The following is a 16914-nucleotide window of genomic DNA, read 5'->3' on the forward strand; positions in this document are numbered from 1 at the left end:
CACCCCCCCATGTTAACTTTCCTGAGTAGGACAGCATGAACTAGTTCCTCCAGCAGAAATCTTTACTGCTGGCTGTGCTTATGTAGTGAGCCCTCATAGACTTGTCAGGACAATCTCCTGGGCATCTCCAGTTTCTGATATAGTACAAGCGGTCCCATACTTAAAAACATCTGACTTACAAACAACTCCTACTTACAAACGGAAGAAGACAACAGGAAATGAGTGGAAATCTACCCCTAGGAAGGGAAATTCTTTCCTGTAAGGCCCCATACACACGAGAGGATTAATCCGCGAATACGTTCCAGCGGAACGTTTCCGCGGATAAATCCTCTCGAGGATTTCAGCAGATTTCTCTGCGATGGAGTGTACTCACCATCGCATTGAAATCCGCGCCGAAATCCTCTGGCGATGACGTGTCGCGCCGTCGCCGCGATTATGACGCGGCGACGTGCGCGACGCTGTCATATAAGGAATTCCACGCATGCGTCGAATCATTACGACGCATGCGGGGGATCCCTTCGGACGGATGGATCCGGTGAGTCTATACAGACCAGCGGATCCATCCGTTGGGATGGATTCCAGCAGATGGATTTGTTTAGCATGTCAGCGAATATTCGATCTGCTGGAATCCATCCCAGGGGATAAATATCCGCGGAAACCGATCCGCTGGAGTGTACACACCATAGGATCTATCTGCTGAAACCCATTCGCTGGGATTTTTCAGCGGATGGATTCTATCGTGTGCATGGGGCCTAAGATTTATTTTAGGGAAAAAGGTGTCTCCACTGATGCTTTATCACCAGTCCGTGTTTCCCTAACAATCCAAAATGTTCTAAATCCAATTGTCATTGGGACAGGAAGTGAGGTGAAATATTTTAGAACAGGGGCACCGACTGCAAAACAAATTTTACAGGGGTGATAACCCTTCCCTATGCTATTCAAAAAGCTTAAAAATTGATTTTTTTCAGCTGAAGCTACACTTTATTAATAGATTACGCATTGACTTCAATGGCATGCAATACTGTATGCGGCCAAAGGTGGGGGGGGGGCGCCGGACAGCCTCGGAAACAGCCGGAAAGGCCAGAGGACAGCTCGGCTGACCTCAACAAACATAAGAAAGGCTCGGGAACGGAGTATTTCCGTGTCTTTCCGAACATTTTCAAACAGTTCCGAACGGCACCGATTGGCTGGGATCGGCTCCGCTCGGCTCCGGCGCCCCCTCACCTCAGGCCTAAGCGGTACTGCAAACCGCTTTGGTCTGAATCCTGCTCGTTTTGCGAGACAACACTCGCAAAACGAGCAGGATTTTTTAAAATACAGTGCTCGTATTGCGAAACGCTCGTTAACTGTGTTACTTGCAATCCGAGGTTCCACTGTACTTCCCACTACTCCTCTTCTGTACCACCATTTATAAAAAAAACAGATACACCACTGGTCTCTTCCAGGATTGGGAGCTGGAAGAGGCTGGTGGTGCATCTGTGCACACGCAGTGGATTTCCACACATGCACACAAATGGCAACGACTTCTGGTGGATAGGCAATATAGCGCCCAGCATCATTTGTGCACATGTGCAGAAATCTGATGTGTGTGTGCACAGATTCACCACTTAGTACCCCACTGCTATCTGGGATAGCTGTGATGTTACAATCCCAGGAGGCAGTGGGAACCAACCTAGGCCGGAAACCAACTGCCTTGCAGCACAAAAATAAAGTAAGAAATAAAATAGAAAAATTCTAGCAATTTTGTAAGAGGGAGGGACAGAGTAGAATTGTTAGTTGGAATTTAGTTCCACATTAAAGGGGTGGTTCACCCTAAAAACTACTTTTTTTTATTACACTGGCCCCCCACATTACAATACGATTAAGGCTATTATTATTTTTTTTGATGCTGTACATACCTTTGTACAGCATATTCACCCGTGGCTTCCGGCTTGCGAGTCCCGCAGGAGTGGGCGTTCCTAACATGTCTGTGATTGACGTTTTGACCAAAAACGAACTCCCCCCGTCGCGTAAGCCGCGTCACGGTTGGCGAAAGGAGCCGAACGGCGAGTCGGCGCTATACTGCGCATGCGCATCGACGTTCGACTCCTTTCGCCAATCGTGACGCGGCTTACGCGACGGGGGGGAGCTCGTTTTTGGTCAAAACGTCAATCACAGACATGTTAGGAACGCCCACTCCCGCGGGACTCGCAAGCCGGATGCCACGGGTGAATATGCTGTACAAAGGTATGTACAGCATCAAAAAAATAATAATAGCCTTAATCGTATTGTAATGTGGGGGGCCAGTGTAATAAAAAAAAATAGTTTTAAGGGTGAACCACCCCTTTAAGCTGGCCATACAGTAGTAGATTTTCAAACAAACACTAGTATGAATATTCGTATGAACATTCTGATCAGTACACTTGCGTACATTGAGGAATGTCATCCAAAAGTAAAAAAATTGTTTGCTTTTAACATTTGGTTTTGGAATGAAGGGACTTTTTCAAATGAAAACCATGTTGAAATTTGTTCGTTGAAGAACAAATTTCCATATTGCCTCTTCAAATGTTTTGTTACTGCAGTCTAAACCAGACGTCAGTTTGGCCTCACTATTAATTAAATCCAAAAAACACTCCTAAAACAAACATTTTTAAAGTAAATTCTACTAGTGTATAGCCAGCTTTAGATAACCTGATTACCAACAAAACATAACGGGGTAACCTCAATCTGCAGCAATGTCTGGACAAAAATTTGTTTTCTATTTTAAAGCGGAGCTTCACCCTAAAGTGGAACTCCCGCTGATCGGAACCCTCCCCCCCTCCGGTGTCACATTTGACACCTTTCAGGGGGGAGGGGGGTGCAGATACCTGTCTAAAGACAGGTATTTGCACCCACTGCCGGCCACACAGTCTCGGGCAGACTGCGGGCATGACGTCACCTCCCGTCCCCCCGTTGTGTTCTGGGAATACTCGGCTCCCAGTACACAGCAGGAGCCAATCGGCAGGTGTAGCACGACTCACGCATGCGCCGTACGGAACCGGGTAGTGAAGCCGGAGCGCTTTACTTCCTGGTTCCCTCACCGAGGATGGCGGGGGGGGGGTTAGCAGAATGACGAGCGATCGCTCTTCCTCTGCTGTGGACGGTGCTGGACTCCAGGACAGGTAAGTGTCTTAATATTAAAAGTCAGCAGCTGCAGTATTTGTAGCTGCTGGTTTTTAATATTTTTTTTTCAGCGGACATCCGCTTTAATACATGTGGGTGGTGTTTGCATGCTGTTATTGAGATGCATGTTTCTGTCATACCCCATACCTCCCAACTTTTTGGGATGGGAACGATGGCCATCTATTAGCAAATTTATGTAGGCATATCACATCCCCTCCCCGTCACGCCCTGTTAGAATAATAATAATAATAATAATAAAAAAAATGATTAGATAAACCCACAAGTGCTTTTTACTGGCTCCTATTTTTACTATTACTTTATACTGGCTTTGACAGATGCAGCAAATTAGAAATTGGAGGAAAGGTTTAGCACTGGAAAACAGTTTTTAAAAGATAAAAGTGCCTTTAAAGTGATACTAAAGTCTTGCTTTAAAAAAAAAAAAACATGTTATACTTGATATATATAAAATGTAGCGCTGGTAAATGAGGAGAAACATTAATATCTCATATGTGATCACTATACTGTAAACAGTGATAATATAAACAAACAACCAAAAATATGTGAAATAAATATGCTAATAAGTCCACATGTGAAAAAGAAGAAAAAAAAAATGTCCATCAACAGAACTTGTGGATAAACGGTGAAGAAATTAAACGTGCAGCCACGTAGATTATCATGGGAAATAATATTCCTTCTGACTAAATAAACAGTTGAATTGCGCTTACCAGAACTAATGGATCTACCTGTCAGCGACAGCAGATTATGTAGGCATAGGAAATCTCAAAGCAAATCGGCTTAACTTAATTGGAGGCTCTGTGCAGTTGAAACCACAAACTTGATGGTTGGAACCCAATAATCCTCAACAGAAGACCCTGGATGGATGGTGTCCTGGATCGATTGAACAGACCAGAGCTCACAGGGTATCCACCCTGTTTCCAATGGGTTGTTGAGGTAGTTTAGGTTGAGAAAGACCCCTATAGGGATTTGGAGGGCACAATGGAACTGCTCCAAAAAATATCAATAAAGCTGACTATGTCCATACAGCCTTTCACCGGTCACTTTCTCTGTTTCACCAGTGAATTTTTATTCCTCCATTATTAATCTGAACTGCTGTGAATCCTGTGTGCAAGAGGCTAGGGACTCTTTTGTAAAGTGGAAGGATACAGCCGAATACGCCATTAATGATCAGTTAAACTTGGCAGGGGTTGGGTGGTGAGCCTGGATCAGTAGCGGATTGATCTAGTGCTGGTGGTGAAATGTGCTATCGCCTGCATTTGCCGGCAAAATATGAATTTGGATGGAAGCAGCCGAGAGCCCAGCCCTATGCAGTGCCACAGGAACCTGGAGGAAGCAGGTATTTTAAACTTACCTTCTCTGTGCAGTTGATTTTTCACAGAGCAGTCTGCATCCTCCTCTTCTTGGGTCCCTCTTTGCTGCTCCTGGCCCCTCCCTCCTTATTAGTGCCCCCATAGACAGCAGCTTGCTATGGGGGCACCCAAGCTGATTCAGAGCTCTGTATGTTCATTCAGACACGGACCCCCGGCCCGGTCCCATCCCCTCTCTCCCCCCGATTGGCTAACTAACTTTAATCGACAGCCACTGGAGCCAATGGCGTCGTGGCTGATCCCCAGCCAATCAAGAGGACAGTCCCAGACAGCCGAGGAAATTGTGGACATCGCCGGATAGAGAAGGGGCTCAGGGTAAATATTAGGGGGTGCTGGGGTGGCTGCTACACAGAAGTTTTTTTTAATCTTAATGCATTAAATGCATTCAAATAAAAACACTTTTAACTACAGCTCTTTTAATATTTAACTATATAGTATATAGCTCAGACTAAAATGAGGGACAGATGAGGAGGAAAGAGGGACTTTGTTCCAAATCAGGTACAGTCCCTTGAAATCAGGAACAGTTGGTAGTTATGATACCCTGTATGTTCTTTTGGCTGGGAAAACACTTCCACTAGCTAATTTTTCCTTTTCTTTAAAGTCTGTGCGCTATACAGGAGACAAAACAATCACGGCATTCACAGAGTTCTTAGAAAATGAACTCAGGTCATCAAACACCAAGGAGGAGGTAACGTACATCTATATTTTATGATCTTTAACAGATATTGTTATAAAAATGTATGTAATCACCAAACTCCCATCATCCAATATCACTGATTTGCATACAATAGTAAATCTTTATAAGTATAATGTCAAGGGAGTCTATAGTCTGCAACCCATTGGAATAATGTGCTACACACGAAGAACCCCATTATAATGGCCATAGAAGGTGTGCACACCCACAACTCACCAATGGAGAGCCTAGGACATATAACAAGCAAAAACACAAATATTTCACACCATTTAAAAGAAACTGCCACTGTTGCTACAAAATATCCTTTTTTGATAGTTGACAAAACCAGCATTACATATAAAAAAAGAGAAAATCATTACAGCCAAGTGTATAATAGGAAGGTGCTTAGTGCTAGCTTTCATAATGGGCAGGTAAAGGAGGAGTGTATGTAGAGTGGTGGAAATGTACACAAAATTGAGGAAGTGTACGGAGAGTGGTGGAGTTACACAGAGTGGAGAAAGTGTACGGAGAGTGGTGGAGGTACAGAGAGTGAAGAAAACATACGGAAAGTGGTGGAGGAAGTTTACGGAGAGTGGAGGAAGTGTACAGAAAGTGGCAGAGGTACGCAGAGTGGAGGAAGGGTACGGAGAGTGGATGAGGTACACAGAGTGGAGAAAAGTGTATGCAGAGTGGCGGAGGTACACAGAGTGGAGGAAGTGTACGGAGAGTGGTGGAGTTACAGAGAGTGGAGAAAGCATAAGGAAAGTGGTGGAGGAAGTGTACGGAGAGTGGAGGAAGTGTACAGAAAGTGGCAGAGGTACGCAGAGTGGAGGAAGGGTACGGAGAGTGGATGAGGTACGCAGAGTGTTGGAAGTGTACGCAAAATGGTGGAGGTACACAGAGTGGAGGAAGTGTACGGAGAGTGGTGGAGGGACACAGAGTGGAGGAAGTGTACGGAGAGTGGTGGAGGTACACAGAGTGGAGGAAGTGTACAGAATGTGGAGGAACGGTACGGAAAGTGGTTGAGGTACGCATAGTGAAGAAAGTGTACGCAGAGTGGAGGAAGTACATGGAGTGGAGGAAGTGTACAGAACGTGGTGAAGTTACACACAGTGGTGGAAGTGTACGCAGAGAAGAAAGCCCAAAAAAAGAGAACAAAAAGCAGCCACCACATTCTAACAATTTTTTGTTTAATATTGCTATGACATTTTTCCTTTATTTACTATATTATAGTATTTTACAATCCATACTGTATTGCCTGAAAACAACTTCTAACAACTCACACTTTTTTAGGACTCTTCAGAAACAAGCAGCGATGATGATGCAAAGAAGATTAAGGAAGAGTTGTAGCTGTGTATCTGTTTTCCTAATGCCCCAATTTATTTTAAGATTCAAACTTCAAACTTTTGAATTAAATGTCAAACTATAATCTTTGTTCCCTTGTATGTATTATTCAACCCGTGTAAAATGCTTGCCTTTATATACGTGTTTTAAATGCGTAAAAATGTTGTTATATTTCCTCCGGCTTTTTTCAAAATAATGCACTTTTTGCATCGGGTATACATGTACAGTATATATACATTTGTACACATTTACACTTGTAAGCACCTAAAATACATGACCTCAGATGCAGATTTTTTGATCTTGGTTTAAAGTGGATGTAAACCCACTCTCATTCTTTCCAAACGACTGATATAGTGCTGATCTATAAGGATATACATGCCTCCTGCATGTATCCTTACCTCTCAAATGTCTCCCCTCTGTCTGTTATAAGAACTGAAAAACTGCAGATTCTGTGGGTGGATCTGTTGTCTGGAGCTCAGTGGGTGGAGTCGTGATGTCAGTAGACTCCCCGCCCTCCTCTACACTCCCCTTACACTGAATTTTCGGGTTTACATCCACTTTAAGGACCTGAATGTAGAGCATGCTTACAAACCGGTGTGCATGTCCCCATTAAAAACAATACACATGCATTCATATTCTTAACTAAACAAATGTTTTGAAATGAACACCTGTGTGCATGAGGCTTAATTCTACTTTTTCTTCCATTACAGTATTAGGGCCACTATGCTTCTGCAAGTTTCAGATGCATTGTAGGTACATGACTTTGTATGCACCTTGTGAATTTGCACACTTTTACATGCATTACTAATACACTTGATACATGTGAACAGGGCCTGAGGGACAGTTCCCGCCAGAACGTGGTGTGGGTGGTGTGGCGTGGTGTGGGAAACCCACATTTACTGCACAGTGTTTAAAGTGCACTGCACTTGCTATCTGTAGTGGGTGTCAGTGTTAACTTAATGACATGCCAAATGGAGGCCTAAACACAGTGGGGGTGCACTTGAAATTGCACTGAAAGTGCACTTGGAAGTGCAGTCGCTGTAGATCCGAGGGGGACATGCAAAGAAAAAAAAAAAACAGCATTTTAGCTTGCACATGATAGGATGATAAAATCAGTAGAGCTTCCCCTCATTTCAGATCTACCCCTCAGATTTACAGCACGTGCAATTTCAAGTATACTTTGCACTTGTAGTTTGCACTTGTAGTGCAAAGTGGATTTGCCTTTTGTAAATAACTCCCAGTGTGTCTGCTTGCTTGCTTGTATGGTACAGTAGTACCATGTGATCCAGTTGCTGTGAGTTTTTTAAAGTAGTGCATACACTACTTTTAGCGCAGTCTGCTGTAGTTTCAGCCCTTCCAGATAAATGTGCTGAAATCACACTGCACCTGGATCGCATGTGAAACGCACAAGAGCACACAGTGTGTTCCTGTGCGATTCATGGTGTGAACCAGCCCTTAGAGAGTAACGCCTAAGAAATTTTGTTAAAATGTATCTATGGTCAAAATGTAAAATTATATGGCAATTTATGCATTTCAATTATCTCTAGCCTACTTCTATAAACCTGAATGATCTTGAAGTTTGAAAACTTACTTTGTGAAGATCCCTACACATTTACTTCCTTGAGTTCTGAAAAAGATACTGTATTTACGGTGTCCTGTGAGTTGGCACTGCTTTATCAAAGAATTCACAGAGCATGCCTTCTCAACTACAGAGGTGTTAAAAGGAGGCGTTTCATGAGGCGGAGTCAATACTGTTGTGCAGAGTATTGAAATAATGCACTGGAAGCTTCTTGTATACAGCATACAGCTTTACTTTTATGGAGAAATATCATAACATATCTTTTCAGCATCGAGACAGGAACAGAAACACAAACAAGAACACACAGAGGAAAAACAGTACTTCCTCCCATTACATCATGTCATAGATACACAATATAATACTGCAGCGCCACCTGCTGGTATAGATAGGTATAATGCATATGTATAGTTCACAGTATACAAAGCTACTAAGCTGTTGGTTTTTCAACAAATACATGAATCACAGCTTGCAGGCAGCAAAGTACTATGGGATTTGTAGTCCTTTCTGTACGATCAAAAGACCACTTGCGTTGGATCCCCTATTGGAGGTTTTGAAGGGAACTTCTCATTTACCTCAACATTGCAGAAGCCTAAAAAGCTACTTCATGACCATCAATTAGTGGATAGCTGGAGGACTCTCAATACACATGTCAAGGACTAAACTTTCTACAGGACGTATACCAGAATTGATTACATCTTTATTTTGCAGCGTACCCCTTCCGTGCTCTCTACTGACACTATTGGCTCTTTCACAATGTTGGACCATGCCCTCACACATTGCTTCCTTAAGCTAGGGCAGTGGTTCTCAACCTTTCTAATGCTGTGACCCCTTGATAAAATTTCCCAAGGTGTGGGGACCCCTAACAGTAAAATTATTTTTGTAGCATAGGTTGTCAGCACCCAAGGCAAGACAAGTAATTTTCCCTCCCTGAGTCCCTTCCACTCAAACAGTATTGAACCCCCTTGTGGTACATTTTAGGATGTACCACTCTCTCTTTGTTTTCCTTTCTTTCCCCTTTATCTCTCTCTAACCTAATTTCTTTTTTTTCCCTCATCCGTCTTTCTTATTATTTCTCCCCCTTTTTCTTTGTTTCTCCCCCTTTTTCCTCTCCCTTCCATGTATTCTCTATTTGTATTCCTTCTCTTACTCCTTGGTGGGGGATGGGGGGTGGGGGGGGGGTAAGGGGGGAATGGGATGAGTGGCACTGATAGTGGGGATTAGGGATCAGTGGAAATGCTGGGGGGGGGGGGGAGTTCTGATCATCTTAACTCCCAGATTGACTCCCTACTTTCGGAAATCTATCCTTTAGAAAGGGCACATAAGAAATCACTGGCTATACCGGTGGGAGACCAACTGAAAAACCTTCTGGATAAGGTAGACTTCCTCCCAGATTTAAATATATAAATATTAGTAACAAGTTATGATATGGGCATTTAGGAAAGAGCCCAGGCCTTTTTTTTTAAAACAATCTACTGAGCTGGCCAGAACCAGCTCTTGAGGGAGTTTATGCCACATTTTTACAGCTCTTACTATGAAGAGGCCTTTCCATAGCTGGAGATTAAAACTCTTTTCCTCCAGACGTAGAGAGTGCCTTTTGTCCTTTGTGATGACCCTAAAGTGATACTAAAGTCTTGTTTTAACAAATAACAAACATGTCATTCTTAGCACTGTGCAGTGGTTTTGCACAGAGCAGCCCGAATCCTCCTCTTCTCGGGTCCCTCTTCGGTGCTACTGGCCCCTCCCTCCTGTTGAGTGCCCCCACAGCAAGCAGCTTGCTATGGAGGCACCTGAGCCACCGCTTTTCTCTCCTCGTTGGCTGACTGACTTTGACAATGGCGGCGTGCTGCTGTCTCAGCCAATGAGCCGGGACAGCCCGGACACTCCTACAACATCACTGGTTAGAGACGGGGCTCAGTTAAGTATTAGAGGTAAGTATTAGAAGGGTTGAGGGGGGGCTGCTGCACACAGAAGGCTTTTTATCTTAAAGGAGTTGTAAAGAAATAATTTTTTTACCTTAATGCAATCTATGCCATCCCCCCCCCCCCCGAGCCCCCGTTATACTTACCTGACCCCTCGAAAGTCCCGCGATCCTTTTCGCCGCTCAGCCTGGCCGCTGATTGGGTAGAGCGGATGGATTGAGAGCAGCGCAGCAGTACAAGCACCACGTAGCTTTAGGTGCACACTGCAGAGGACACAGGCAGTACACACACCATGTAGCTTTAGGTGCACACTGCAGAGGACACGGGCAGTACACACACCACATAGCTTTAGGTGCACACTGCAGAGGACACAGGCAGTACACACCACGTAGCTTTAGGTGCACACTGCAGAGGACACGGGCAGTACACACACCACATAGCTTTAGGTGCACACTGCAGAGGACACAGGCAGTACACAACGTGAGAATACTGCAGCTAGCACAATCACCTGCCTGCCAGTAAATTAGGAAGAGCGGATCTAGCTAAACTATACAGTGTATAAATATATATACAACACCTGGGATGCATATATATCCTCTACACACTGTAACTTTAACTGACTAGCCTGCCTGCTCTATCTACCTACAAAAAATGACACTCTCTTTCTCTGTCTTCTCTCTCTTAACTACCGCAACACACTACACAAGGCCGACTTGCAGGCGGCCTTTAATAGTGTGGGGCGTGTACTAAACCCCCTAAGCCATAATTGGCCAAAGCCACCCTGGCTTTGGCCAATTATGGCTCTCCGTTTTTTGCAAGCTGTGATTGGCCAAGCATGCGGGTCATAGTGCATTCTTGGCCAATCATCAGCCAGCAATGCACTGCGATGCCACAGTGAATTATGGGCCGTGACACGCCACTCGAATTTGGTGCGAACGGCCCGTAATGTTCGTATTTCGACGAACTGTCGAACATACGATGTTCGAGTCGAACGTGAGTTCGACTCGAACACGAAGCTCATCCCTACTATTGGGTCGTCCAGTGGAGGGAGCCTCGAAACCCATAAGAGGATCGATAACATTTATATTTATAGGGGCACGTATCACTTTTGCAAGATCCTGGAAGTCTCCAGTAGTTCAGTTTGAATTATTGAAGACAAAGTTGTATTGGGCCATGATCAACGAATGCCTTTTAGCGCTCTTAAATTATAAACTTCCGTTGTTCGAAAACACATGTGATTCCTGGATCCAACACTTGACAGATGATACCAGTTGAGTTGAACTAGAAACATCTCCCCTGCACCTGCTACCTTCTTTCCTCTCCTTCTTTCACTACTATGGCTTTCTAGATCCCTGTTTACTTGAGGAATCTCCTTGACCTACAGTACATACGGTTGTTTGAGACTTTGCATTATCTATGGCAAACTCTGATGCCATACTGACTTTTAAATAGCATAATTTTGGAGATATTGGACCCCTTGAGTTAGCTAGTTAAGTAGGAGGAGACTTTAATAATGGTAGTCTATGCATTACTCAAGGATTCTTAATATTTTTGTATTTTATTGTGTTCTGACTACCATTTTTAACACCACGACCATCTGATCTATTGTACTTTTCCATCTTTGCCTTTTTTGTTCATGGAAGTCATAATAAACACATTGCAAACAAAAATAAAAATGCTAATTATAGATCTTTTTTAAACTTTAGACCCCACATTTTAGATTAATTTAGGGGCCCATATTTGAGCCACCTGTGGCCAAAGCTCTTTTTAGTACTTCATGCAGATGTCCTAAAAAAAGGAATGTATGACACATATTTCTTTTATTTTTGCACTCTCTAAAAGATGTTTTATGTGGTCTAGTCATGCTCCACAGGAGTGTAATTCATAGTCTGAAGGTTGATGCTAATTCCCTAAATCTATGGCTTTTCAATCCTCGTTGCTGCAACTGCCTGCAGGGCCTGACAGAGCAGTATACTACAAAAAGATTCCTTGCAGGCATGATTTTAATTACTCAAGGGGACAGCAATTATGTACAGATTCTAGCCATGGAAAACAGGTTACTTGCCACAAGCTTAAAATCTGCAGAAAAGGTTGTCTGTAATACAACACTTGTGTCCACAGGGAAAAACTAGTTTATCCCAGGCTGTCGAATCTGTCAGGTGCATCAGTGTTCTGAGGTCATTCTCATCATTATCATTGGCAGCTCTGCATCCATTAGGGATGGTCTCCCAGGTAACTAACTTCACAGAAAGCACACAAGAATAAGATAACAGTTTTATGTTCCATACTAGGTTTAGAGATGAAGTGGTATACAAGCTAATATTAGAATGTGTGTACCTTTTCATGATATTTACCGTAGCTGATTCATTTTGTGCATGTTCCCAAGTAATGAGTCTGGCCCTGTGTGCTAAATAGTTACATAGTTAGTCAGGCTGAAAAAAGACACAAGTCCATCCAGTTCAACCATAAAAAAATAAAATAATAATAATAATAATAATATCATACAATCTCATATACCCAATTCTATACCCACAGTTGATCCAGAGGAAGGCAAAAAAACCCCAGCAGAGCACGATCCAATTTGCTACAGCTGGGGAAAAAATTCCTTCCTGATCCCGAGAGGCAATCGGATATTCCCGTGATCAACTTTACCTATAAATGTTAGTACTCAGTTATATTATGTACATTTAGGAAATAATCCAGGCCTTTCTTAAAGCAATCTACTAAGCTGGCCAGAACCACCTCTGGAGGGAGTCTGTTCCACATTTTTACAGCTCCTACTGTGAAGAAACCTTTCTGTATTTGGAGGTGAAATCTCCTTTCCTCTAGACGTAAAGAGAGCCCCCTTGTCCTTTGTGTTGACCATAAAGTGAATAACTCAACACCAAGTTCACTATATGGACCCCTTATATATTTGTACATGTTGATTATATATCCCATTAATCTCCTCTTCTCAAGAGTGAATAAATTCAGTTTCTCTAATCTTTCCTCATAGCTGAGCTCCTCCATGCCTCTTATCAGTTTGGTTGCCCTTCTCTGCACTTTCTCCAGTTTCCCGATATCCTTCTTGAGAACTGGGGCCCAAAACGGAACTGCATATTCCAGATGAGGATCTTACTAATGATTTGTACAGGGGCAAAATGATATCTCTCTCTCTGGAGTCCATACATTTCTTAATAGTCACTTCAAATTAAACATGTGCTCATGTTCTGCCACACAGGCTAGTGACTCATCTATGCGCCTTTTCTTTTGATGTGTTGTTCCTATACTTTTATGTGAATAATCTGAAATGCAGAGTTGCCCTAATGCCTGAATTTATAAGACTATTTTTGTTTCCCTAATTTCCTCAATTGCTCTGACTGGTAATTTGTAATTACTGACCTCCAATGTAATGGGGCAATACCACCAATGTAAGGATGCACCTTTCCACTGATCGCCAATGTAAGGGGGAATTTCTCCAATCTCCACTAACCAAATATATAAGGGAACACTTCTTCACTGACTACCAATGTAAAGGAGCCATTTATTGACTGACCAACAATGTAAGGTGATATTTCCTTACCACCAATGTAAAGGGGCAATAACTGACCAACAATGTAAGGAAACACTTCTTCTGACCTGATCATCAATGTAACAGGGCATTTCTTCACTAACCACCAATATGAGGGAACACTTATCTACTGACCATCAATGCAAGGGCTCATTTCTCCACTGGCCACACATTTTTTTTTTTGATAAATCTTTTTTTATTGCATTTTTGAACAATAAACAACAACAACAAACAAAGAAAACAAAAAAAAACATCAGAGACATAAACAGCATGTCCGATAGTGCTTAACAAGTCTCCGTATTTTTAGCTTGCAATCTTAACAACTCATGACAAGAATATGCGTACTCGGGACACAGATTGATACCCAGTATGTCAGACGTCTCCTCCATCATCAGAAGCAACTATTCCCCAATCAGGCACACAATCCTTCTTTACCCCGTTTTTGCATAGTACCTATAAGTTGACAAAAAAAAAAAAATACAAACTACTCCGTAACTTCTTCAAGCCGTTGTAGGTTCTGCTAGCCACGTAAGCCAGATGTTTTCATATTTCAGGGGGCACCCTCTATTTCCATATGTATCCTTATATAGGGGAAGGCTCTCGTTTACGAGACGCTTCCATTGAGCCCAACGGCGGATCCAGGGGGGGGGCAACAGGGAAATTGCCCCCCCGAGACAATCATGTCACATTGGCTTAACCTCTTGACCACTGGGCACTTAAACCCCCTTCCTAACCAGACCAATTTTCAGCTTTCGGTGCTCTCACAATTTGAATGACAATTACTCAGTCATACAACATTGTGCCCATCTGAAATTTTTGTCCTTTTTTCCCCACAAATAGAGCTTTCTTTTGGTGGTATTTGATCGCCTCTGGGTTTTTTATTTTTTGCGCTAAAAAATAAAAAACACTGACAATTCTGTAAAAAAAAATCTTGTTTCTGTCATATTAGCGGGTATTGCGGAGTATTGGGGGTATTGCAGAGTATGGGGGGGTTATTGCAGCGTATGGGGGGGCTATTGCAGAGTATGGGGGGGCTATTGCAGAGTATGGGGGGCTATTGCAGAGTATGGGGGGGGGCTATTGCAGAATATTGGGGGGCTATTGCAGAGTATGGGGGTATTGCAGAGTATTGATTTTATTGCCGAGTATTGCACAGGGAAGGATGGCTGGATCTGTGACTGCATTTGTCACAGATCCAGCCACAGCAGCTGCTGCTGCCTCCGCTCTCCCCCTCTCCTCTCACACTGTACCGATCATTACATGACGCCGGTTTGTTTACAAGTGATCGCTTCGTCATTTGACGGAGCGATCACGTGGTAAACCGCCGCTATCAGCGGCGATTTACCGCGATCTGTGATGCGCCGGGTCTTCTAGACCCGGCGCTCACAGATGATTCCGTCCCAGGGACGTCCTCCCAGAATAACTCCACTGCGCTGTAGATGTCTTTTGTCTATGGCGCGGTGGGGAAGAGGTTACATTTTTTTTTTTTTTAAACTGCTTTGCAGTGCCTGCAGCTGCCGCTGCCGAGTCTCTCACTCTCTCTCTGTCATCACCAGGGCCGATCTGGCGCAGCCCGGTAGGCTGCCTGTCCTGAGGCTGCTTTGAGCTGTAGCTGACTGCAGCGCTCCCCCTCTCTCCTGCGTGTATGACACCGGGCATCTCTCGCTGTGTGTGAGAGCTGGATCTGTGTTCGGCTGTGCTGCCTGTGCTAGACCTGCTCATGTGATAGTAGATGGAGATGGAACACTGATTGAATATCACACAAGCCTGTCTAGGGGGGGGACCTTGCTAGAGTACACTGCCCTGCCGAACACAGACCTACAGCTCCTGTTTTTTCCATGACACACGTCGGGAGAGGAGATACCTGCTGTGTGTGATCGAGGCAATGCCATGGTGAGTGCCATGCACAGTGAGGCTTCATTCATATACAAAAGTGGGGCTGCATTAATATACAAAGTGGGGCTGCATTCATATACAAAGTGGGGCTGCATTCATATACAAAGTGGGGCTGCATTCATATACAAAGTGGGGCTGCATTCATAGACAAAAGTGGGACTGCATTCATAGACAAAAGTGGGACTGCATTCATAGACAAAGTGGGACTGCATTCATAGACAAAGTGGGGCTGCATTGATATACAAAAGTGGGGCTGCATTTATATACAAAAGTGGGACTGCATTTATATACAAAAGTGGGGCTGCATTCATATACAAAAGTGGGGCTGCATTAATATACAAAAGTGGGACTGCATTCATAGACAAAAGTGGGACTGCATTCATAGACAAAATGGGGCTGCATTCATAGACAAAATGGGGCTGCATCCATAGACAAAAGTGGGACTGCATTCATATACAAAAGTGGGGCTGCATTTATATACAAAAGTGGGATAGCATTAATATACAAAAGTGGGGCTGCATTTATATACAAAAGTGGGGCTGCATTTATATACAAAAGTGGGGCTGCATTTATATATACAGTGGGACTGAATTTATATACAAAAGTGGGACTGAATTTATATACAAAAGTGGGACTGCATTCATATACAAAAGTGGGGCTGCATTCATATACAAAAGTGGGACTGCATTTATATACAAAAGTGGGACTGCATTTATATACAAAAGTGGGACTATATTTATATACAAAAGTGGGACTATATTTATATACAAAAGTGGGACTGCATTTATATATATACAGTGTGACTGAATTTATATACAAAAGTGGGGCTGCATTTATATACAAAAGTGGGACTGAATTTATATACAAAAGTGGGACTGCATTTATATACAAAAGTGGGACTGCATTTATATACAAAAGTGGGACTGCATTTATATACAAAAGTGGGACTGCATTCATATACAAAAGTGGGACTGAATTTATATACAAAAGTGGGACTGCATTTATATACAAAAGGGGGGCTGCATTTATATACAAAAGTGGGACTGCGTTCATATGTACAGTGAGGCTGCAATTATGGGCACTGATGAGGCTGCATTGATCTCTTGTACCATGTCTTCAGTCTCTGACCATCTCTTGTACCATGTCTCCAATCTCTGACCATCCCTTGTACCACGTCTGCAGTCTCTGACGATCCCTTGTACCATGTCTGCAGTCTCTGACCATCTCTTGTACCATGTATCCAGAATCAGGCCGCTAGACTAATCTCTGGCTTAAATAGGCGGGAGCATATTACCCCTACCCTGCGATCACTGCACTAGCTCACTGTGGTAGATCGCATTGAGTTTAAGGCTCTCTGTCTCGCCTATCGCGCTTATCATGGGACGGGCCCACAATACCTGAATTCCTTGATAACGCGATACACCCCT

General features: G+C 43.4%; 1 protein-coding gene across 1 annotated transcript in view; it reads left to right on the forward strand.

The window, feature by feature from the left end:
- Positions 1 to 6597, forward strand: part of PDILT (protein disulfide isomerase like, testis expressed) — a 35911-nt gene extending 29314 nt beyond the window's left edge. Inside the window, exons 10-11 of the mRNA XM_040356859.1 lie at positions 5128 to 5214; positions 6493 to 6597. Coding sequence (XP_040212793.1) covers positions 5128 to 5214; positions 6493 to 6549 — 144 coding nt within the window. The 3' untranslated portion in view covers positions 6550 to 6597. The remainder of the gene's footprint in view (positions 1 to 5127; positions 5215 to 6492) is intronic.
- Positions 6598 to 16914: the final 10317 nt, after the last annotated feature.

This window comes from Rana temporaria, chromosome 6 (genome assembly GCF_905171775.1).
Source record: "Rana temporaria chromosome 6, aRanTem1.1, whole genome shotgun sequence".
Lineage (NCBI taxonomy): Eukaryota > Metazoa > Chordata > Amphibia > Anura > Ranidae > Rana > Rana temporaria.